Here is a 25,605-nt window from a genome sequence, read left to right on the forward strand (position 1 = left end):
CGTCTTTGCCCGAAAATTCTTTCATCATACTGGCCAAAGAGGGACAAGTTGTTGACACCCAATTTTGTCCGGCCTTTCTTCCAAAATATTTATTTTCGCTTCTAAAATTTTTGACAACTTAAGAAGAGTTATTTATATTTTATTGCAATTATTAGCTTTCCATTAATATCGTCGTTTCATTGTCCAACTATAATCGTTGGCTATTATCATTATTATTACCGTTATTATTATTATTATTATTATTATTATTATTATTATATTGCCATCACTTAATATCATGATTGCCATGATCACTTTTAGCATCTTACGCATCACATTTATTTTGTATATTTAGACGATAACATTTACTTACTTTTAAACTTTATAAATATTATCGCGCAACTATTACGATATCATATAATTTTACTTTTATTTGAGTACTAATGAATATATTTTTATATTAAGTAATATTTTAGCACGTGTTAATATATAATTACCTAAGAAGTGTCTTTCGTTTAAATTTAGAGGCCAACGAAATCAGCTAGACCAACCCAAGTCAGCTAAAGCAGCCCAAGTCAGCTAATTGGAGCCCAAAACTGAAGCCCAGCAGATCCATTCCAAATAAAACCTATACTAAAAAATTTACCTTCTTACCACCAATGCCCAAACGTCCATCAATGCCCAGCAGAACCTTTTGTCTTCTACTCATCTTTGGCTAACGATTCAGCCTTCATCAGCCATGGCAGAATTTTGTTCTTCCATTTCTGGGTAAGAACTGCCACCTATAACGTCCCCTTATACCTTCTCTCTAATGAGGTCAACACAAAAGGCCAAAACACCTCTGAAATTTCTGAGAAAAATCAACCCTAGGAGATTCAATTTTGATTTCAAACAGCAAATTCGTATAAAATCCAGCCCAAAACTTTGAATCCGAAAAAAAGCCTATTTTGTATCTATAAATACTAGCATTTGGAGTCCATTTGGACCAAGGTTCTGGCCGCCACTCTTGCTCTCAAAAACTCTTGTTTTCTTCTCGTTTCTTACCTCCTAAAAGTTCAATTGCTTGCTGCCATCTTTTTTATATATATAAAAAATACTCAAGTTCGAGGTCGGATTGCGTAAGATCTAAGACCCCCGCACCCCGTTCACTGCACCATTAAAAGGTAATTTTTCCTTCGTTTCAGCTTTATTTTCCTTTTTGTTAAGTTCTGTGTGCATTCTGAATTCTAGTATAGGTTAGCTTAGTTTTGAAACGCTGTGTTAGAATTATATGAGTAAACTTCCTTCCTCATCTTAATCTTATTTTCATTATTTATTCCAGTATTTTATCGATTCTGTAATAGGATTAGTTTAGTTTAAATTTTGTCAGTTAAGTTACTGATTAATGGTTTACTCCCTAGTATAATCATGTTTCTTCCAGTGACCTCTTCCTTTATATATATACTAGTAAATGTAACCGCGCTTCGCGCGGTCATGAAATATCTCATCACCTTTACAAACTAATTTACTATATTCGAAAATTGAATATACTATAAAATAGTCTTTTTAAGTGTTAATCCGTTTTATTATTATTATCACTTTTTTCTAAAAAAAAATGTTTGACATTTATCATCTTACATAATTAGATCTATCCAAAAAGAAAAACAAATCCCTTAAATTATGGGTAAAAAATATTTTTCCTCTCTAATTTTGCTTTAAAATCAAATACCTTTCCCAATTTTGAAGAATCGACATTTTCTCCTCCTATTCTATGCTATGTTTATTTTGCCTTCATCATTATCAATCTCATTTATTATATTTTCTTAAGTTTTTGACTAATTACCCATGTCATTATACAATTTTATATTCTATGTGATATTTATTTTGTTTGACCTAGCTCCTGGTATAACTAATATAAAAAACATTATAACCGCATATACATAAAGCAACTATTCCTCTTCTTTCTCCTCTGCCCGTTACTATTGATTTATTTCATCAATAAAAATCAACAAACCTGAAATTAATGTTTATTTCATTAAATTTAAATCAGGAACAGAAATTACAGAATTGACATCAAAAGTTTCAAATGAATGTGAAAATCTTACCATCGAATATGCGATCTGAATGAAGTTCCTCCCATTTATTCCTCATAGTCAATCATCTTCGTACTACCACTTTAGTCCATGAAGATTGCAGGAAAGAAGTTGACATCAACTTATTAGTATTCATTCAAGAATATACAGTTACATAACCCCCACCTATATAAACATATTATACTAAAAAACATTGTATATAAATATATTTTTTATCATATACAAACCGGAATTTATATATTTAGACAACCGATGGTCTCCCTCGGTTTAAACCACGTCCACTCCCAAGGATCTCCTCCGATCTTGAAAAAGACACTGACCAAAGACGGAAGTTACACTGGAGTTCAGGATTTTTTGACGGATTCTATCGGTTTATCTTCCAAACCATTCTTTTCCGATATTGTCAAATTCGGTTTTATTTCGTTGGTTTTGACCTTCGATTTTCCTGTTTTTAGTAGTGATCATATAAGATTTGGTAATCTTGAAAATAAAATAAATTACACGATATAACATGTAAAAATAATCGAATATGCAAAATTTCTTATTCTAACTGAATACATAACTTAAATACATATCCAATTGAACCCCAAGAAGGAAATAAATATGAAGGAAAAAAGCGATACCTGATAATTTTTGTTCTGTTTTCATGGCTGCAAAAAAGCCACCAATGAAGCTGTAAAAATATGGAGAAGATGGTGTTGTATCTTTGAAGTAAGATCATAAGATATATATTTAATTAATTCAACATGCGAAAACAAAAGAAAGTTTGAAGTCATTGTTGCTGGGTGTTGAGAATTTCCTTTAGATGCTACATCCGAGACGCAACAATTTTACAAGCTGATATATAGCCAACCTCCATAACTTGCACAACTCTTCTTCTCCTCCATAATCTCTGCCACATGTTTGATGGATTTATTATAATTATTGTAATTAAAAGCTTATGTTTTGATATTTGCCGTTTCTTTTCTTCATATTCATCAGGTTAATTATGCATATTAGAATAGTGTTGAGTTGGTCAAGTTAAGGCAGTGATTAATGAGAGCTATTATACTAAAAAATTGGAAGAAAAGGCCATATCAGTATTGCCCCAAAATGGAGACGGTATGCGTTCCTTTTTCTCCATGATTAAAGAATTGAACATTGAGCATCTAATTGCAATAAGTAACCTTTTAATGCTTGAATTGAATTTTTTTTTCATGATTATATTTCATTTTAATTAGAAAAATGAGGTAAAATGTCAAAAAATTGACAAAAAAGATAAATACCAATGGTGGCCATAGAGAGGTGCCACATCACCTTGTCTATGCCTAGCTTTATATTATATATAGATTCTTGTTGAGTGTTCTTTTCGTTGTTAGATGCTTAGTGATTAGTTAAAAATAGGTGTGGCTGTCTATTGCCTTTAACTAGTGATGGATTTGAATCTGGTTAACTTCACCAGCTGTTAACATATTATTCTCTAATAATTTTGCTGCTAGGTTTGGTTATTAGTTATTTCTTCCTCTTTAAAGTTTCTTGTTTCCTTTAGCTTGTGTGAGGTTTGATTGATTAATAACTACAATCCGATAATTATTGAATCACATGAAGAAACAAGTCTTGCCCAAATATTTTAAGGGGTCCAAAACTTTAGCAAAATGACTTTTAACTTCAGCCTCCTCTAAATGATTTTTGAACATTTCCTTGTTATACATGAGAAATATATTAAAAGAAATTTGCCTCTTTTCTTTTACTACTCTAAATCAGTAGGGCTATTAGCATCCTTTGAATTACTGGGTTTGCTAGAAGTGCATTTCAAAAACAGTAAGGATCTTTAACTTCACTTCTTTTAAAAGTGTTTATAGAAAATGGTTTTGCCCCTCTTTTGTGATTCAATCTACATTTTTAAGCATGTCTTGATAAGGTTGAGAAGCAAAGACTAATAGCATTTACCTAGGGCTACATTACTTTAGTATACTGTTGCATGTTGAGTATAAGGTCCTGAAGAGTTAAGTTTTGTGCCTTGATTTACTAGCTCCCTGCCCATCACTACTTAATACTCAGTCTTAGATTTATTGACGAAATTAGGTAAGGTCTTAGTTTGTTGAGTTGAAAGACCGGAGGCTCTAGGACCCCACCCCCAAAATTCTTGAACCAAGACTACCTTTCAAAAAAAATGATCTATTTTTATTTATTCATTATAACTCCCTCCCTTTTAGATCTTAGTGATGGCCTGTAGCAAATAGTGTCCTCCCTCTGTTAAAACAAAAAAATGATTTTTGATATTTCAGAGATTTTGAACTGATCTATGCTCTTGAAGATTGTCATGATTCTCTCTAAGTCGGTTCATCTCTCTGATCTTAATTGATGTTTAAATGTCATTTAATTCAAAGGCTGTTAAATGGCTGAATCTGTTAATTTGAAGTAATGTGTGTTCTAAGTTTGAGTTTTCTTTTGTTTAGTCTTAATAGTATTTATCAAATATCTTGGAAAGCTACCTGCCTTATGTGTGGTTGATTTTTTCAGAATGTTAGTCCCTTATGAGATTTTATTTAGTGATGTTCATGACCCTAACTCTTTATTATGTTTCATCCACCATAAGTCTATGAATCTCTATGAATCTATGTCCTTAGAACAACATGATTTTTTTAAAACCAGTCAAGTGTAGATCCCTAGTTCCTTTTCCCTACAAGTGTGAAATTTCTTTTTACTCAGTGTCAGTTCAATTGCATAGCATGCTAAATAGTTAAATGATATGTGTTCTCCTCATTTCTTTTATCTCTTGTTCGTATGGTGTCTTGCATGTAACCTCCGTGTTTGTCTAAATGAAGATGGTATATTGATAAATCCAATGATTTTTCTTTGACTAATATACTGTGAAAATTGCTTATGTATATTATCTGTTTAAGTACACGAAACCTGGAAAGAACGTGTCAAAATCTCGTATGCTAAATGAAAACATTATGGAACTTTGTCAAAATATATGTTCAGTTTGATAGTTTTCATACTTTAAATTATACGGCTGACTTGTATGAAGAATTTGTTTAATTTCCCATGTTTTTTTTTGTATCCTGCATTCTAATCTTTTTTTCTCCTCGTCTTTGTTTATATGTGCACCCTGGGAGCAAATATAGTCTTAATTCGGGACTCTTAAAAACTTGAAGTCTTAACCCAAGACTCTCCTATTACCGAGCATGGAGTCTATTCCGCATATTCTCTTTTAAATGCATCAAATATGTCAAGAGGAACGAGCAAAATTGCTCAGGACTTCTTTTGGCTATCTTTCTATTACCATTCATTCCATTTTCATTTTTTATTTTATTGCATTTTTTTAATTTATTTGTTAAACACAATCGCTGGTTTGTTTATGCTTGGTGTATCCCTGTTTTGGGATTTTAGGATAAACTTACTTAGTGTAGGTTTTATTCTATCATTTAGACTATCCCAATAATTTATTATTAATAAAATAATATTTTCATCACTTAAAGAGTGGTAATATTTATATAGGGGCTGAAGATGAATCTGAAAACAATTCTTCGAAGGCAACCACTAAAATATATTAGTGCACTGTTTGGACTGGTATTTTTTTATTATTGTTATTATTATTATTATTATTATTATTATTATTATTATTATTATTATTATTATTATTATTATTTTGCAAATCTTATTTTATTTTCTCGCTAAAACCGTGGCTTTGGAACAGCTAGATTAAAATTCTGTTTTCAGTTTTGACATATTGAGATAAAAAGAATACCGTTTTATAAACCTTGCTCATGTTTTGAATTGACTGCTACTTGTTTCGAATCATTCAAATTCAATAATATTTCAATATGTGAAAGTGCCAGGGATTTGTAAAGATTTCTTTATATTTTATTTTGACTTCAAAACTATAAAGTTGACTACCATTATTTATGTTTTAATACTATAAGCTTGCTAGTTGCAAGCTATTTTTCTCAAATGGTTATAAAGTATCTACAATGCTATATTTGTATTTTGAGATCATTTTTGTAACCTAAGTTTGGCCGGTTAACCGTAGTTAATAGATCGTAAAACGTGCTTAATCCCTTCCCTTTAGGATAACTAAGAATCCTTACCTAGAATCGTTAAGTTAAGAAGACCATTAATCGGAGTTAACTTTTAGCATTACTTAATTAATAATTAGGTGTTCTAATTCGCCGTTAAAATAATTAGGTGGCGACTCCTTAAGTTAAATAATTAGGAATCACTAATATGTTGTACTCCGCTTTGACCCGGTTAAAAGGTAGTATAACAATAAGAATAAATAGATTTTGGGTTTTGAGAGAGTGATAGAAGGATCTTGATTCGACGAAATAGGGATTTTTAGGTGAGAGGATTGAGGTTCTTGGTCTGATGGGATTGAGCTTTTAGAGGGTGAGAGAGTAATCTTATTTCAGGCATGGTCGAAAATTCTTTTTAAGACATGATTGAACCGAGAGAGAAAAAGGTTGAAGAACAGAGTTCTTACTAAGAGTTCTAAAGAGAGGATAATCAGAGAGTTCAAGAGAGAAAAGGGGAAATGAGCCTTTTAGTTAAGGGTTCAGCGATGAATCAATTTTGATTGGCTGGGAGAACTTTTCTTTATCAACTATGTTGGTTCAGATAGATGAGGCATTTTGGATCAGCAGGGTTGATATAAGGAAAAAGTTTAATGACATGGAACCCTTTAGCAATTTAAAGACATATCAGTACTGAAGAACTACTAACCTGAGTCTAGGGTTCTTTGACAAATGAGTACCAGGCATGAACTTTGAGAAAAGCAAACTCTCCAATACTTCAATCATCCTAATATTGCCCTGTGTGTACCTTTACTCTTGTTATTTCCAATCATATAGAGGAACCTTTGGAGGGAGGACAACAAGTTTCTCATATATGGGAGAGTGTAGAGCCAGTTTTCCCACAATCCAAAAGACACACTCTCATTTTGGTAGGTCTTGAGTGAGAATAAAAACTTGATTTATTTTTATTTGGAGCAATCTAATATTTAAGCCACATTGAGAGTATCCCTTTCTACTGCCTCGTCTCACTCAAGCCTTTCGACAGAATTATTTACCAGACTTAGGAACCCAAACTAATTTGTGTCCCCTATCATGATAAGACAGATGAATCACATCCCTCTTTGCCCATGCAGGAAACACCTTCTTATTTATCCAGGGACCATGTCCCTCCATTTGAGTTTCCTTTTGGTGGATATCTTTCTTTTCTGAAGATAATGATGTCTAATTCTGAAGGCATCCTTGCGGCAATTTCTTCGAACATTGTGTTTATTCAAACAATTTCCACTTTTAGCATCAATTTTTTTAGCATGGTTGTTAGGAGTTTTATCATCCTGAACGTCAATTCTCTTCTTGCCTTCACACTCAATCATGACTATAGGAGCAGTCTCATTCATTGACCAGGACCAATCAAGAGATTTGTCCAGAGAAATATTAACCCCTTTCAGATCCTCATGTAGTTGTCTGTTCTTTTCTAGCTCAAAGGTGAACTTCACTTTGAATTTCTGAAGCTCATTTTCCAATTCAAGTTGAGCCTCACAGGCTTCTTCTATTTCTTTCAGAGTATTCATCCGTTGCTTCTTTTGATTCTTTAACAGAGAGTTTTCTCTTATTACTTCAGCAATTTGATTGTCAAGATCTGTAGTGGATGCTCCCATATCATCGCTTTCAATTTCCAAACCATTGATTTCCTCATACAGAGAAGTCTTTTCTTTAACAAGACTATGAAAAGCATCAATTAGAGCATTTTTCAAGGACATCAACTTTATTTGAGAGTAATTTTTTAAGTTCTTCTGAACTTCAAAGAAGTTTACCTTAGCATCTTCATCTTTACTATCCGAGTCAGATCTGGCCGTGAGTGCACGCGTTAATTCATTTTCAGAAGCCTCATTATCGTCTATCATGAACTCTTTTCTTTGGACATTCCCATCTTTAGATCTACCGAAGATATCCTTCCAAGCACTCTGCTTATGAGAAGGACAGATTCTAATAACGTGGCTAGGTTTCCCACACTTGAAACAACAGCATTGTTCTCTTTATTTTTCTGAGTTTTCTTTTCGAGACTGACTATTACTTCGAGTATTCTTTTTACGTCCTTGATTTAAACAGTCCGGGTTAGACTCCCCCTCACTTGAGTTACTTTCAGGAGCTACCTTGTGGTTCAAACTCTCTTCTTCTTTCAACTTTCTCCTTTCTGAATCTTGCACGGTTTCATCATTTTTTATCTTGAGAAGTTCAAACTTTGTACTGAACTTGTCAAATCCATTATGTGCACTTTTGAGAGCCTCCCAGATATCCTTTGCTATCTTACAAAAGGCAAATAAGTTGTATTGACCTGATCCAATGCTTCGAAGAAGAATATTTTTAGCTTTTTTATCCTTTTGCAGGGTATAGCTATCTTGTGCAGAAGTAAGAAGGCCATTAGAGATAATGTGCCATAGCACTAGGTCCTTAGTAGTGATGAATTCTTCCATTTTAGCCTTCTAACAGTCATAGTGTTCTGCACTGAATCTTGGTGGTTTTAAGATACACTCAACCTTCGTTTGGTTTAACGAGCTAGCCATGAAGAAGATCCTTTCTAGGTGTTAACCTTTTAGAAAGAACCTGCTCTGATACCAAATGATGCAGGTTGTTCGTCCACCAAACACAATATATGAGGGATCTGGCTGAGTACCAGTTCCCTTATGCAATGCAGTAAGTACAGAAGGCAAGATATTGCCATGGAAAACTCATTGCTCAAGGGATTATAAATCACAACCTACCCCTGTAGGATTTTAACTCCACTACACAAGCAACTTCAGGTTACAACTCCATCGTAAACTGCGGTTATGTAACCTAGGAACTAACTCCCATAGTCCCTCAACCCTTGCATTACTCCGATTACAAGAAACTCTACTTAGCTAACTCTAGCTAAGGACACTAATACAGTTAGACTAATCCTAGCCTAGTGTCACGACCCAACCCTAGGGCCATAACGGGCACCCGAAGCTCACCTCCTGAGCACCTCTTCTCATACATCTCATAATCATATCTAGGTTGTTACACCTCTTATTTTCGTCGCAAGAAAGTCTTTAGATTATTGGTGGTTTATACCCTTAGTATGGAAATCCGCACCCAAATTTTTGAGATATTAAGTTCTTTACCTCGCGTGTACCAAAGTGTGAGCATACGTTCTTCGCAATATGATAGGATTAGAAGCTAAACGAATCGAATCATCGCGAGTCGGAACGACTCAAGTAACTGGCAGGAACTAGTCCCTTTTGACGGACCGTCGACATATCGACGGTGGCATCAACCCACGCCGTCGACACACTGCATCTCTGATTCTCAGGTGGCTACATTGACGGTGCAAGTCGACAGCTTTTGACGTGTCAACGGGCTGTCGACCCGCTCGTCCAACCGCACCCTTGGAATTTTCTTGAACCATCTATATATGTCTAGCCCCACGACTTTATTTCATATTTTCTCAGTTCCAAGTTAGAGAAAACCCTAATATATTTCCCCTCTACACTTTCCATTATATTGCAAGAGTTTTAGCAAGATCCGAGCTCGTAAAACCCGAGCTAGTAAAGTAAAAGGTTATTCATAGGGTTTCTTTGAAGTTAATGAACTTGGGAATTGGAGTTTGATTCTTGGTATTCTAGTCCCTTCAATGTATGTATACGATTTCTACCTTTGAGTTTGAGTTATTATCAAGAATTTTAGCGGTTTTAAGTAAAGGGATTATAGTTATGAAAGTTTTAAGTGGAATAAGAGCAAAGATTGTGCTTGAGGGCTATGTTGAGGGATGATTTAGAGTAGAATTGATTACATTGTGATATGTAAGAATTGATATTGTTATGGAGGATGCCGTTGTTGATGTTTGAGTTGAATTAGATAGTAAGTGATGTAAATGGGCTAATAGTGGCCTATGTTATCTTGTTTGTAGACTTACGAGTTCGAGAAGTAGATGTTGAACGATTAGATACGCTTCAAGGTATGTTAAGGATGTTCCTTTTATTCTCTTGGCATGATCCTTATTATCTTAATGAACACAGTAAGCGAGCGAATTCCAAAGACTCTACTCTTAGATGGTACAGGATTCATCGTATCCTTGATTTCCTATGTTTTATGTCTATGGCTTCCAGAGATCCCATGTTGCTTATAGTAGTCCAGATTACAATTTTCATGAGTCCTTCATGCATATATATATATATATATATATATGTGTGTGTGTGTGTGTGTGTGTGTGTGTGCGCGCATATGTATATGTATATATATATGTATGTGTGTGTGTGTGCGTGTGTATGTATTTTCTCACACCGTGCCTATATGGCCGGGCAGCACCACTACGGTGGGTGGCTTATGGATAATGATAGTAACACCGTACCTAGAGGCCGGGTAGACACCACTAGTGGGCAACTTATGATATCGTTCCGGACGCGGGATGATGATGATAACACCGTGCTTACATGGCCGGGCAGTATACACCGCACCTATATGGTCATATATATATATATATATATATATAGATATATATGATTTTTAAAGAAAGTATGCATATCATACACCGAAGAGACATTTTCAGTTATTCAGAGTTATACAGATGTTTTCAGACATTTAGTCGTATAGATGCATTCAGACAGTCAGTTAGCTTATGAGTTTCCGATTCGTGTCATGATTCTTATGTATATGTTACTCTTATACCTTGCATACTCAGTACATTGTCTGTACTGACTCCCCTATTACTTGGGGGGCTGCGTTCATGCCCGCAAGTTCCGATAGACAGACGAGCAGCCTAGCTCAGTAGGACTTTCATCCAACGGTGGTCAGTGCGCCACTTCATCCAGAGCTGCAGTTCATTTTGGTATGCTACTTTTGAGATGTAGATATGCATATGGTTATGACGGGGAACTTTCCCGTCCTTTCTACAGCTTTATATTCTAGTGGAGGTCTATAGACAGATGTATGTAGATGACATGTGATGTAGCCTTGTCGGCTCCTATTCTTTTGTGTACAACATATGTAGCGGCCAAGTCGGCTTGCACCGTTCTTTTCAATAATTATATATATTATGATGGTATAGAGTTCATGATATTATCCTTTACTTGAGTCAGTATATTTCAGATCGAGCTATTCATAGGCCCTTATTATTCAGTGAAGTTCAGGTACGAGTATAGGGGTGCTTGGTCATCAGAGGTCAGGCACTCGTCACGACTCACCGGTTGGGTCGTGAAAGAAGTGGTATCAGAGTAGTTCCATCCTAGGGTTGTCTACAGAATGTGTCTAGTAGAGTCTTATTTATTGTTGTGTCGTGCACCACACTTATAAACAGGAGGCTACAGGACATATAGGAAATGATCATTCTTTCTCTGTTGGATCGTGCGATAGAGCCTTGTGTTAAGCGTTCATTTTCTAACGATTTGTTTTGATTTCAGCGATGTTTTGCAAGAAAGCTACAGCCGCCTAAAAGGGAAAAGGAGTGGCTGGTGAGGCCACTGGCTGTGCTTAGCGAGTTACCAGGGCTCGGGGCTAGTCCCAGAGTGAGAGCCCATCTCAGATTTCGCATACCCTGCCTCCCGCACCTGCTCCAAATCCTCAGCTAGATGCACCGGCCCAGGATATGCGAGATGCTATGCAGTTATTGACCAGATTGATAGCCGCTCAGGCACAACGTCAGGGAGTTGGTATTGATCAGGTAGAACGAGCTGGTAGTGTGAGGGTTAAGAGTTTCCTCAAGTTAGATCCTCCAGAGTTTTTCGTGTTGAAGCAAAATATGGATCCTCAGGACTTTATTGAAATTATGCAGAGGACTTTGGGAGTTATGCACGCCTATGAGGTCGAGTCAGTGGAGCAAGCATCTTATAGGCTCCGTGATGTTGCGGTGCAGTGGTAGCAGACATGGGGGCTATCTAGGGAAGAGAATGCCCCTCCAGCCGTTTGGCGAGAGTTTTCAGATGCTTTTATTCGTCATTATTTACCACCAGAAGTCCGACGGACTCGAGCAGATAATTTCTTGTATATTGAGCAGGGCAGCATATGTGTTCAGCAGTACAGTGTACACTTCGATTCATTGGCTAGATATGCCCCAGCTATTGTGGCTGAGATGGAAGATCGAGTTCATTGTTTCATGGCTGGTCTAGGGCCACATTTGATAGATGAATGTACTACAGCTGCGTTACAGCCGGGGATGGATATTTCCCGTATACAGGCATATGCACAGAATCTGGAAGATCGTAACCTTCAATGGAGTACCGAGCGTGAGCGTAACCGGAGCCATGATAAAAGGGCTAGGTCTTTAGATATTGCTGGTGAGTTCAGGGGAAGACAGAGACAGCCGCATTCCCGGTATTCATTTCATTTAGCAGGGGGTGCATCTTCGTGGTTTCCAGGCCCTAGATTTGATCGGTCTTCTTATTCCGGAGCGGGTCAGAGTTCCAAAGCTTCAGGTTCTCAGCTTAGACGGAAGTCAGGTCAGAGGAGACCACCGGTACCGCGGTGTATTCAATGTGGTAGATTACACTCTAGACGGTGTCGACTGGATAATATGCTTGTTATGCCTGTGGCCAGCCAGGTCATGTGATGACAGTGTCCCATTGAGGGGTGGTGTAGGTATTATTCAGCCTACCGGCTCCGTAGCTGGTTCTTCTTCAACAGTACGCCCTTCAGGGCAAGATTCTCAGACACCAGTAGGGCGTTTTAGAGAGAGGAGTGGAGCATCTAGTTCGAGCGATTTATGCATTACCTGGTAGATAGGATCGCGAGACGTCTCCTGATGTTGTTACAGGTATATTTTCGGTCTCTTCCTATGAAGTATACCCACTGTCTGATCCAGGTTCCACCTTATCATATGTTACTCCACTTGTTGCTGGTAAGTTTGGGATAGAACCTGAATCGATCAAACCGTTCGAGGTGTCTACGCTAGTTGGGGATCCAGTTATAGCTAGGTAAGTATGTCGAGGCTGTGTGGTGGTAGTTTGTAACCACCATAACCTAGCAGATTTGATTGATTAGATATGATTGATTTTAATATTATTATGGGCATGGATTGGTTGTCTTTTGTTATATTAATGTTGATTGCAGAACAAAAATAGTTCAATTTCAGTTTCCCGACGAGCCAGTCTTAGAGTGGAAGGGTAATGCTGCTTCACTGAGGGGTAGGTTTATTTATTTCCTACCTTAAGGCAAGGAAGATGATCAGAAAAAGGATATATTTATCACCTAGTTCAAGTTCAGGATGTGCAAGCAGATTCACCGACCCTTCAGTCGGTCCCTGTGGTCAGTGAATTTTCAGAGATGTTTCTAGATGAGCTTCCAGGCATTCTGCCAGAGCGGGAGATTGATTTTTCTATTGATCTATTGCAAAATACCCAACCAATATCTATTTCTCTTTACAGAATGGCACCTGTGGAGTTAAAAAAATTAAAGGAGCAATTGAGGGATTTACTCGAGAAGAGTTTTATTAGGCCCAGTACATCGCCATGGGGAGGACCGGTATTATTTATAAGAAAGAAGGACGTTTTTTTGTGAATGTCTATTGATTATCAGCAATTGAATAAAGTGACTGTAAAGAATAATTATCCACTTCCGAGGATTGATGATTTATTTGACCAGCTGCGGGGTGCTAGATATTTCTCGAAGATAGACTTGAGTTCAAGGTATCATTAGGTTAGGGTGAAAGAGGAAGACATTCCGAAGACGGCATTCTGGACTAGATATGGACACTATGAGTTCCCTGTTATGTCATTCGGGTTAACTAATGCTCCAGCCGTATTCATGGACTAGATGAATCGTGTATTCAGGCCTTTCCTAGATCTGTTCGTGATCGTGTTTATAGATGATATTCTGGTTTATTTTTCGTCAGAGGCTGAATATGCAGATCATCTACATACAGCGCTTAGAGTTCTACGAGATAGGGGATTATATACGAACTTTTCTAAGTGTGAATTCTGGTTGAACTTTTTGGCTTTTCTTGGTCACATTATTTCAGATGAAGCCATTAGAGTGGATACTGTAAAGTTTGAAGTCATGAAGAATTGGCCAAGGCCCACGACACCACAGAGATACGTAGTTTCTTGGGCCTAGTAGGATATTATAGAAGATTTGTGGAAGGATTTTCTTGTCTTTCAGCCCCATTGACCAAGCTGACTCAGAAATTAGCTAAGTTCCAGTGGACGGATGCATGTGAGCGGAGTTTTCAGATACTGAAAGACAAGTTGACCTCAGCACCCGTCTTGACTCTTCCGGAGGGAACAGATGGCTATCTAATATATTGTGATGCTTCAGGTATTGGGTTGGGTTGTGTATTAATGCACCACGGAAATGTTGTCGCTTATGCTTCTAGACAGCTGAAGAAGCACGAGAAGAACTATCCAACCCATGATTTTGAGTTAGCTGCAGTGATTCATGCCTTGAAGATGTGGAGACACTACTTATACGGTGTTCATGTTGATATCTATATCGATCACAAGAGCCTCCAGTATATCATTAAGTAGAAGGACTTGAATTCACATCAGAGGCGATGGCTAGAGTTGCTTAAAGATTACGACGTTGATATTCTGTACCATCCTGGAAAGGCTAATGTAGTAGCTGATGCTCTTAGTCGTAAATCCATGGGTAGCCTGTCATATGTGCAGCTAGAGAAAAGAGAGATAGTCCGCAAAGTTCGTCGATTAGCTAGCCTTGGAGTCCGGCTGTTAGATTCGGGTGATGCCGGAGTTACGGTTCAAGACACAGCAGTGTCATATTTGGCAACGGAGATAAAGGAACGCCAGTACGAAGATCCTGTTTTAGTTCATTATTGGGATACAGCTCCTTAGAAAGAAAAGACACCTTTCATGATCACAGGAGATGGAGTACTTAGGTATCGAGGTAGATTATACGTTCCTAATGTTGCAGGGCTTCGTCAGCAGGTTATGGGGGAAGCTTACTATTCTCTCTATTTTATTCACCCGGGCACAACATAAATATATCATGATCTCAAGAAAGTTTATTGGTGGGATGTTATGAAAAGAGATATAGCAGAATTTGTCTCAGTGTCTGAATTGTCAGCAAGTCAAAATAGAGCACCAGAAGCCCGGAGGTTTACTATAGACTATGGAGATTATGACATTTATATGGGAGGTAATCAATATGGATTTTATTACAGGTTTGCCCCGTACTCAGCAGAAGTATGATTCAATATGGGTCATAGTTGATAGGCTTACAAAGTCAGCCCACTTTCTGCCTGTCAAAACCACTTATTCAGCTGAAGATTATGCGAAGCTTTATCTTAAAGAGATCGTACGACTTCATGGTGTTCCTACAACCATTATTTCAGATAGAGAAGCGCATTTTACAGCTAACTTCTGGAAATCTTTTCAGAATGGATTGGGGACTCAGGTGAGCCTTAGTACTGCATTTCATCCGCAGACAGATGGATAGGCGGAGCGTACTATACAGACACTTAAGGACATGCTGAGAGCTTGTGTAATTGACTTCCGAGGTAGACGGGATGATCATTTGCCTCTTATTGAGTTTGCATGTAATAACAATTACCATTCCAGTATACAGATGGCTCCTTATGAGGCTTTATATGGGCGAAGATTTAGATCGCCTATAAAATGATTCGACGCGGGAGAAAATCAGTTAGTAGGCCCGAACTTGATACAACAAGCAGTTGACAAAGTGAAAGCGATTCAAGAAAGGCTACTAGCGGCACAAAGTCGACAGAAATCCTATGCAGATAACCGGCAACGCAAGTTAGAGTTTGAGGTAGGCGATTGGGTTTTCCTGAAAGTTTCACCTATGAAGGGAGTTACGAGATTTGGCAAGAAGGGTAAGTTGAGCCCTCGATACATTGGGCCATATAGAATTATTCGTATAGTGGGTAAAGTAGCATATGAACTAGAATTACCTTTTGAGTTTGAGTCTGTACATCTAGTATTCCATGTGTCCATGCTTCGTAAGTGTATAGGAAATCCCTCGAGAATTTTACCGGTAGATGATATCCAGGTGACCGAGCAGTTATCATACGAAGAGATTCCCATGGCTATATTGGATAGACAAGTTCGTCGATTGCGAACTAAGAACATGGCTTTCGTTAAAGTTCTGTGGAGGAATAATAATGTTAAAAAATGACTTGGGAAGAGAAAGAAGAAATAAAGGCTAAATACCTCTATTTATTTCCGTCATCTCAGGAGGTTCAGTCTGAGGCATTATCTTCCCTAGATATTGATTTTATTTATAGTTATTGTGACTGGTCGTGTGAGGCCATGGTGTTGTATATTTTAGTAAATGGCCCTGTGCGGCATTATTTTTGGTTGCTGTGTACAGGTTGGATTGGTACATTTACATGGGAGACACTACCAAAATTATTATAAACAACAACTTGTATGAACATTCGAGGATGAATGTTTCTAAGGGACGGAGCATGCTACACCTACCGTTTTCATCGCAAGAAAGTCTTTAGCTTATTGGTAGTTTATACCCTTAGTATGGAAATTCGCACCCGAGTTTTTGAGATATTAAGTGCTTTACCTCGTGTGTATCAAAGTATGAGTATACGTTCTTTGCAATACGATAGGATTAAAAGTTAAATGAATCGAATCGTCCCGAGCTGGAACGACTAAGGGAACTAGCAGGAACTAGTCCCCTTTGACGGACCGTCGACATGTCGATGGTGGGTTGACGGTGGCATCAACCCACGCCGTCGACACTCCGCCATCTCTGATTCTTAGGTGGCTGTAGTGGCTCGACAGCATCACATACATATCTTCCGTATTCGGCCACGTAGTGGCTCGACAGTATCACATACATATCTTTCGTATTCGGCCACGTAGTGGCTCGACCATATCACATACATCATAACAAGGATCAGTATATATCATCATCATCATTGTCATCGCATACATCTTATAAGCGTATCGTAACCTTTCATTAATGCATACATTTAAATTTAAAGACAACCTATGAAAATCACATCATATTCGTAGCATGGACTTCGTATGAATATCGTAGGATAGACTTCATCATCTCTAGGCTTAAGCTAAACATTACCACTGTCGTTTATATAACATATCTCTTACCTTTATCTCGTATGAAATCCTCTATGAACATAGACTCGCAACTTTGAGGAACATTGGTCATAAGACGTGCATTAAGGCTTATGGACAATCTATAACAATGTCGGGGTGACATAAGGTTGAGAACCCCCAACTACATTATGGAGCACTCATAGGTATTCTGCCTCACCTTGAAGGAATTAGTATATAAGGTGAGTGTATACAACAAGTAACACCAATAGATTATAGTTAATATCGTAAGCTTGGTAGAAACATTATACCATGAACTCTAGGATCTTTAGACTTGAGCTTATCATCTTCATTGTCATGCTCATAACATTCCTCTTACCCTTATCTCACGTGACTATTTATGATCATAAACTCTTAGTTTTCCGGAAGGTAGGGAAGTCATGGGGAGGTAGGGAACATAATATCATGGGAGTTACATAAGCATCATTAGCTTTGTAAGAATGTCATATCCTGAACTTTAGGACTTCCAGACTATTATTCATCATCAGTATCGTCATGCTTGTAACATATCTCTTCTCTTTATCTTGTATGAAACTTCTTATACTCGTAGACTCATAGTTTTTGATACGTAGGAAAATCATGAAGAAGGAGGGGACATCACACTATAGGATTCATGCCTTAGAAATAAGGGACTAGCCTTACATACCTTTTCCTTTAGCTATTACACCGCTTGATCGTTCCCCTTCAATATTCGCGTTCCTACCTTCAAGAGAAGTCGCACGAACGTTAGTCAATCGATTACTTAAACGTGCTTACTATTTCTTGGAAAATTTGGGCAGCATCTCCTTTGTTTATACAACTTTCCTCAAATATTATATCAACTCCCAAACGTTCATAACAACATTCACAATATCGCAAGCAACAATCATTGTTCATCTACATTTACCACAATTCACCATTTCCCTTCAATTTCTCCACAATTATGGTTATAGCTCATTATCACGTTTTCTCATATATAATACTTATTCCATGGTCTAAATTTCATTTATAACATATTCACAGGCACAACATACCAACATTCATGATTCATCCCAACCACTATTCAACAATGACGCTATTCACTCATTTATGACCCATTTTCTATATCTTTCTACAATTCAAGTGTCTTAGCATTCCAATACCTTAAACAACATGGTATAGTCATGAAAATTACCTTAGATGATGGATGAACAACCCTTGAGTGAAACTTCTCTTCTTGCACCAAAACCCTAATTCACTTCCCTTGAGTTTTCTTGGTGTGGATGAGCTTCTGCTAGGTTTCATACACTTGTTTTCATAGTTTGAAGTAGTTGATCATGAATTTCCTTTGATTTCCTTGTGGATGAATATTAGGGAGTGTTCTAGAGTTTTCTTGAAGTGTATAGAAGTGAAATGAAATGAGAAAGGGTCCCTTATATCAAATCATGAAAGCTGTCCCGACCAACTTATACGGACCAACATACGGTCCGTACATTTTATACGGACCATATGTGTGTCCGTATGTTTGGTCCAGAGAATGGTGTCCCTCTTGGCTAATTATACGGCCTAACATACGGCCAGTATAATTTATACGGTCCGTATGTTGGGCCGTATAGTGCCCAGTTGTTCCGTTTTCGTTCTCGTCGACTCGTTTGATCTCCGATCCTTATGGAAACTTCTTGACACTTGTTTAACACCTCAATACCAATATAAGGGACGTTATCACTCGTCTCCAAGACATCATTATGACATCATCCATGATTCTTACCCGACGCACAACATATCGTTTACTTCCTTTGTCAAACTTCTTCCTTTACGTCTAATGTCTTGAACCTCGATTAGGATCGTCAAATAATATCTCTCACTTATCCGAATCATCGTATACCTCATGCACTTCGCTAGCCTATTCACTGTATGCTAACGGGAAATTTTCGAAGGTGTAACATTCTTCCCCCCTTTTTGGAACATTCGTCCTTGAATGTTAAACACTCGGGAATTTTACAAAGATTTCGCTAGAGTTTCCCCTGTAATATGGAACTACCATCGTGTCACAAAAACCCATAATAATATTGCCTCACAGGGCCACAACATTATAGCAACAGAGTTTGGCCACACACGACCTAAAAGCATAAAAGAAAACGTACATACCTTTATCAAGCTTGTATTTTTTTGGTTCTTAACTTACATCCTGGGGCTATTTGGGAGGGCATTTTTATATCTGCCTACACCTCTCCCATTCCCTTTCGATCATACAGTAAATTCTTCTAGGACATCTCTCATGTCCTTCATTGATTATGCAGCCTCGTACTACTAACTCAATAATCCTGTAATGGTAACTTCTAAAGTGCGATAACTCATGTCTCGAATATTTTCCTTACATTCACATCTTCATAAAACATATTGACAATATAGTTTACATGATAAGGAGGCTTTCATTCATAACTAACTTACTCGGTAGCGTAGGTCACTCTCTTGCTTTTTCTAATTGATGCTATCTTTTCTCTATTCTTCAGCAATTACTATCTTGGATATTCTACTCTTCACACCCTATTCCCTTAAAACTCGCGTACCATCGTCCTTACAATCCCCTTTTAGTCTCATCGGTAGTACTTTTAAAGGTATTTCACATAGATTACATGTGGTGGATCAATACTATCCTCAAGGATATATATAAAAACTGTTAATACCACGTATCATACTTTACCGATTACCGTCGCTACATAGCATAAAACCTCTCAATTCATACTTGTTTAATATGATAATATTTATTTCTCCTTTCACACATTATCAAAGGTGCAGATATACCTGTGACGGCATCGGGAAATGACTCTGGATCCTGTCGCTCAGCTAAAGCATATATACGGGGCTGAGTGGCACCTGAAGTAGATGCTCCCCCTCTGCCTCTACCTCGACCTGCTAGTACCGGGGGAGTCTACCCTCCCGGGCGCACCGAAGAAGAACCAGCCGCTGATCCTGCGGGCCGAACCGCATGCCTACCACCTCGAAATGGGCACTCTCTCATAATATGACCTGACTGGCCGCAAACATAACAAACATCCGAACCCAATCGCCACGGTCCCCAATGTAGCTTACCGCACTGAGTACATTGTGGTATAGTTGATCTCCTCTGGCCTGAATCACTCCTATACCGAGAGCCCGACTCTGTGAAACTCTGATCCGGTCCGGGATGACTAGAGAAGTCGAACCCCTGGCCTGCAAATCGTGGAGGTGTACTAGTCACTGACTGACCTGAGTGTCTAGAATACGTCTGCCTCAATCCCCTTCTATGGTCGCCATTAGCACCTATAGATTTGGCCCTCTTACTTGTCCCCTGATCCGTATCACGCTCGCCCCTTTGCGGATGTCGTTGCTCTTCTAGATTTTGAGCATGGGCTTGAATGCGGGAAATATCCATCCCGTCTTGCAATGAAGCCGTTAAGCAATCTTTGAAAAAATGTGGCCCTAGGCCACTCACAAACCTATGCACTCTATCTCCCATATCGGCCACCATAGGCGGGGCATATCTAGCCAATGAATTGAATTGAAGGCTATACTCCCGGGCACTCATATTTCCTTGTTTCAAATTTAAGAACCTATCCGCTCTAGATCGGCGGACCTCGGGTGGCAAATAGTGGCGGATGAAGGCATCTACAAATTCTTGCCAAACCGGAGGAGGCGCATTCTCTCCTCTTGATAATACCCATTTATTATACCATAAGACTGCCACATCCCGGAGTCTATAAGATGCTAACTCCACCGATTCGGTTTCAGAGGCGTGAATTGTCTTTAATGTTCTCAACATTTTATCAATAAAACCTTGAGGGTCTTCATCTGGCTTTGACCCGAAAAACTCCGGAGGATTTAAACTCATAAAATCGCGGGCTCTGGTACTAGTTGACCAATCACTTGGGCCCGCATTTTTTCGCTGTGCCTGGGCGGCAACTAGCTGTGTCAATAAGTGGATAGCTTCAGTCACTTGTTGACCCGAAGCAACTGGTGGAGGTATTGGATCTGAAGCTCCTCCTTGTTCTTCTACATTGGGCGGGGTGGAGGAAGTATTAGATAGGGCCTCATTATGTGACTCGCCCTCTTCTACATTCATCGGAGGCTCTCTTTCCACCCGTCTCTTTGTCGTAGTCTTGCACTTCTGGGCGGATGTAGCTTTTCCTTTTGGCGGCATTTCTAAAATCATAACACACTATTAAGAGGGGAAAAATCTTATAACACAGCTCTATCGCACGATCTCTTAAGAAGAAAGATGGTCATTTTTCCTAAATGCCCTATAGCCTCTTGTTATTAGTGTGGCGCGCAACACACCATAAACAAGATTCTACTAGACACGGCTCGTAGACACTTCCTAGGACTGAGCTGCTCTGATATCACTTTTGTCACGACCCGACTAGGGGCCGCGACGGGTACCCGGGGCTAACCACCGAGCACCGCTCGTTCTATTACTCGTCATACTCATTTAATGCTCTTTTATCAAATTTATACTCAATTATAAGAAAATCATCTTTCATTTTGAAAACGTAATTACTTTCATATATACATAATAGCATCCTCGTGAGACCATATAACCCACACTGCGTATCTACGAGCCTCTACTGGAGTGATAGACATAGGGACGGGACAAGACCCCGTCGTGCCCAAAATACATATTTTACTACTTGCGGAAGAAAGGCAAGTATGAAGGAAAAAGTACATACAGATACACCACTGTTGACTTTATTTTGAAAATATGGATTGCGGAAACCTTTGACAAGTATGTTACAACTAATGGTGACACGAGTGTAGCTAAAGAAGAAGATGTTATATGCGAGTACCTTAGAGGCTACAGGTTGATCGCTAATGTCCCGTGGCATACTGTTGACAATGTATTGATCCCAGTTAACGTGAAGGACATACATCATTGGGTCTTGGCAGTTGTATCATTCCGGGACAGATGTATCAGGGTATATGACTCATACCGATTAGTAGGCTATGACGCAATTGTTAAGATTGAAATAGATAAGATGGCTAAGATCCTACCTCAATACTGTCTATAAGTGATTTTTATAGAAAGAAGGAAGGCATATGTCACGACCCGACTAGGGCTGCGACGGGTACCCGGGGCTAACCACCGAGCACCGCTCGTTTTATTACTCATCATACTCATATAGTGCTCTTTTATCAAATTTATACTCAATTATAAGAAAATCATCATTCATTTTGAAACATAATTGATTTTTATATACATACGCCCTTCAGCTATCAAAATAATAACATATACACCATAATAGCATCGTGAGACCATACTACCCACACATATGTATCTTCGAGCCTCTACTAGATTTCTAGGTATATGGATGGGACAAGACCCCGTCGTGCCCAAAATACATATACATATATATATATATATATATATATATATATATATATATATATATATACACACACACAAAAGTGTAAACCCGATTAGCACCTCCGGAATAATGGAGTGCTCCTGCAAATCTGCTGATTGCTCCTAAAGGTCTGCGCCGTCTCCATGTCTACCTGTGGGCATGAACACAGCGTCCAAAGAAAACGAACGTCAGTACGAATATTATACTGAGTATGTAAGGCATGAATGAAATAAACATGATAGAGAAATCATAAGTCATAAAGTGAAGGCGAAACCTGCGCGACCCTTAAGGATGAATACATTTAATACATCTATCATATATACATAACCGTCGTACATGAATCATCATAGCGTATACATCATCGTCATATAATTCATCATCGTAGTGCCGTATCTGCTCATACACATTAAACATTATCCGTATTCGGCCACGTAGTGGCTCGACAGCATCACATACATATCTTTCGTATTCGGTCACGTAGTGGCTCGACCATATCACATACATCATAACAAGGATCAGTATATCTCATCATCATCATTGTCATCACATACGTCTTATAAGTGTATCGTAACCTTTCATTAATGCATACATTTAAATTTAAAGACAATCTATGAAAATCACATCATATTCGTAGCATGGACTTCGTATGAATATCGTAGGATAGACTTTATAATCTCTAGGCTTAAGCTCAACATCACCACTACCGTTTATATAGCATATCTCTTACCTTTATCTCATATGATTCTCTATGGACATAGACTGGCAAATTTGCGGAACATTGGTCATAAGACGTGCAATAAGGCTTATGGACAATCTATAATAATGTCGGGGTGACATAAGGTCGAGAACCCCCGATTACATTATGGAGCATTCATAGGTATTCCGCCTCACCTTGAAGGAATTCGTACATAAGGTGAGTGTATACAACAAGTAACACCAATAGATTATAGTTAATGTCATAAGCTTGGTAGGAACATTATAACATGAACTTTATAATCTTTAGCCTTAAGCTTATCATCTTCATTATCATATTCATAACGCATTCCTTATCTTTATCTCATAAGAAGCTCTCTATCAATGTTGACTTGCAGTTCCGGAATATAAGAAAGTCAGGGAGAGGTAGAGAAATAATATCATAGGAATTGTATAAGGATTCCCATCTTCGTAGGAATGTCGCTCATGAGCTTTAGGACTCCTAGACTTAGATTCATCATCAATATCGTCATGCTCATACATGTCTCTTTTCTTTATCTTGTGATACTCTTTATAATCGTAGACTCATAGCTTTTGATACGTAGGAAAATCATGAAGAAGGAGGGGACATCATACTATAGGATTCATTCCTTAGAAACAAGGGACTAGCCTTACATACCTTTTCCTGTAGCTATTCCGCCGCTTGATCGTTCCCTTCAATATTCGCGTTCCTACCTTCAAGAGAAGTCGTACGAACGTTAGTCAATCGATTACTTAAACGTGCTTACTATTTCTAGGAAAATTTGGGTGGCATATCCTTTGTTTATACAAATTTCCTCATATAGTATATCAATTCCCAAACGTTGATAACAACATTCATAACATCGCACACGACAATCATCATTTATCTACATTTACCACAATTTACCATTTCCCTTCAATTTCTCCACAATTATGGTTATAACTTCTATCGCGTTTTCTCATATATAATACTTATTCCATGGTCTAAATGTCATTCATAACATATTTACAATCACAACATACAAATATTAGTCATTAAATCCAAACTATTGTTCAACAATGACACTATTCACTCTTTCATGACCCATCTCCTATATCTTTCTACAATTCAAGTGTCTTAGCCTTCCAATACCTCAAACAACATGGTATGGTCATAAAACTTACCTTATATGATGGATGAACAACCCTTGATTGGAACTTCTCTTCTTGCACCAAAACCCTAACTCACTTCCTTTGAGTTTTCTTGGTGTAGATGAGCTTTTGCTAGGCTTCACACACTTGTTTTCATGGATTTGGTGTAGTTGATCTTGGTTTTCCCTTGAATTCTTGTGGATGAATAATGGAGAAGGTTCTAGAGGTTTCTTTACCTGTGGAGGAGTGAGATGAAATGAAATTAAATGAGAAAGGGTCCCTTATTTTAAATGTTGAAACCTGTCCCGACCAAGTTATACGGACCAACATACGGTCCGTACATTTTATACGGGCCGTATGTTTGGTCCAGTAGGTGGTGCTCCTTTTGGCTAAATATACGGCCTAACATACGGCCAATATATTTTATACGGTCCGTATGTTGGGCCGTATAGTGCCCAGTTGTTCCGATTTCGTTCTCGTCGACTCGTTTGATCTCCAATCCTTATGCAACCTTCTTGACACTTGTTTAACACCTCAATACCAATCTAAGGGACGTTATCACTCGTCTCCAAGACATCATTATGCCATCGTTAACTCGTCGTCCATGATTCCTACCCGACACATAACATATCCTTTACTTTCTTTGCCAAACTTCTTCCTTTTAGTCAAATGTCTTTAAATCTCGATTAAGATCATCAAATGCTATTTCTTACTTACCTAAATCATCATATACCTTGTGTTCCTCACTAGACTATTCACTGTACATTAACGGGGATTTTTCCAAGGTGTAACAGCATCGATTGGTCTCAAGAACCAGCATACAACGACAAAGCCCTGTCAGATTCATTTGATGTTGTGTGTGTTGATAATCTGCCACAACAGAGACATGGGAGCAAGTATGTATTGACTTACCTTTTTAAAATTTATATCATGTAATCATTTTTTTTAAAATGATACTTTTTTTTTTACAGGGATTGTGGGGTGTATGTGGTAGCGTATGCGGAGTATTTGAGCTGGGGTGTTGGTATTCCGATCGAAGACTTTGACGCTAATTTACTTCGTACGAGATATGGTGCACTTCTTTGGAGCTATGCTATGCGGAAGCAAGAAGACGAGGCGATAAGTGATAACGAAGCACCACCAAAGCTAGTTAGGCCAAACATACATTCTGATATATGTGAAAAAATCATCATTAATTAGTTTTACGCATTTCATACTGTTGTACTATAGTTGACAAAAATAAAATGAATACAAATTATTGTACCTCTGAATCCATTTGAATCCCAAAGTATCACATCCAAATTGTATGCCTTCCTGTTGTATGCCA

General features: G+C 38.1%; 1 protein-coding gene and 1 long non-coding RNA gene across 10 annotated transcripts; one reads left to right on the top strand and one right to left on the bottom strand.

The window, feature by feature from the left end:
• The first annotated feature begins 614 nt into the window (after window positions 1–614).
• On the top strand, window positions 615–25,605 carry LOC132635927 (uncharacterized). 8 transcript variants are annotated; one of them, XR_009580857.1, is made up of 6 exons: window positions 615–1,142; window positions 3,033–3,152; window positions 11,461–11,720; window positions 11,832–12,809; window positions 25,064–25,174; window positions 25,250–25,605. XR_009580857.1 is itself a non-coding variant. In XM_060352538.1 (4 exons), exons 2-4 carry the CDS (start codon window positions 3,087–3,089, stop codon window positions 25,476–25,478), a joined length of 441 nt encoding a protein of 146 aa, XP_060208521.1. In that variant the 5' UTR covers window positions 621–1,142; window positions 3,033–3,086; the 3' UTR covers window positions 25,479–25,605. The 8 variants fall into 8 exon arrangements, 1 of the variants encoding a protein (XP_060208521.1); XR_009580853.1 differs by having other exon boundaries at window positions 11,461–12,809; XR_009580854.1 differs by having other exon boundaries at window positions 11,461–12,809; window positions 25,073–25,174.
• Window positions 1,835–3,376, bottom strand: LOC132635928 (uncharacterized). Of its 2 annotated transcripts, XR_009580859.1 has the most exons (3): window positions 2,675–3,351; window positions 2,064–2,496; window positions 1,835–1,972 (listed from the first exon to the last, which is right to left on the bottom strand). It is a non-coding gene; the product is annotated as an uncharacterized LOC132635928 (long non-coding RNA). The 2 variants fall into 2 exon arrangements; XR_009580860.1 differs by lacking the exon at window positions 1,835–1,972 and having other exon boundaries at window positions 1,974–2,496; window positions 2,675–3,376.

Source organism: Lycium barbarum, chromosome 4 (genome assembly GCF_019175385.1).
Source record: "Lycium barbarum isolate Lr01 chromosome 4, ASM1917538v2, whole genome shotgun sequence".
NCBI lineage: Eukaryota > Viridiplantae > Streptophyta > Magnoliopsida > Solanales > Solanaceae > Lycium > Lycium barbarum.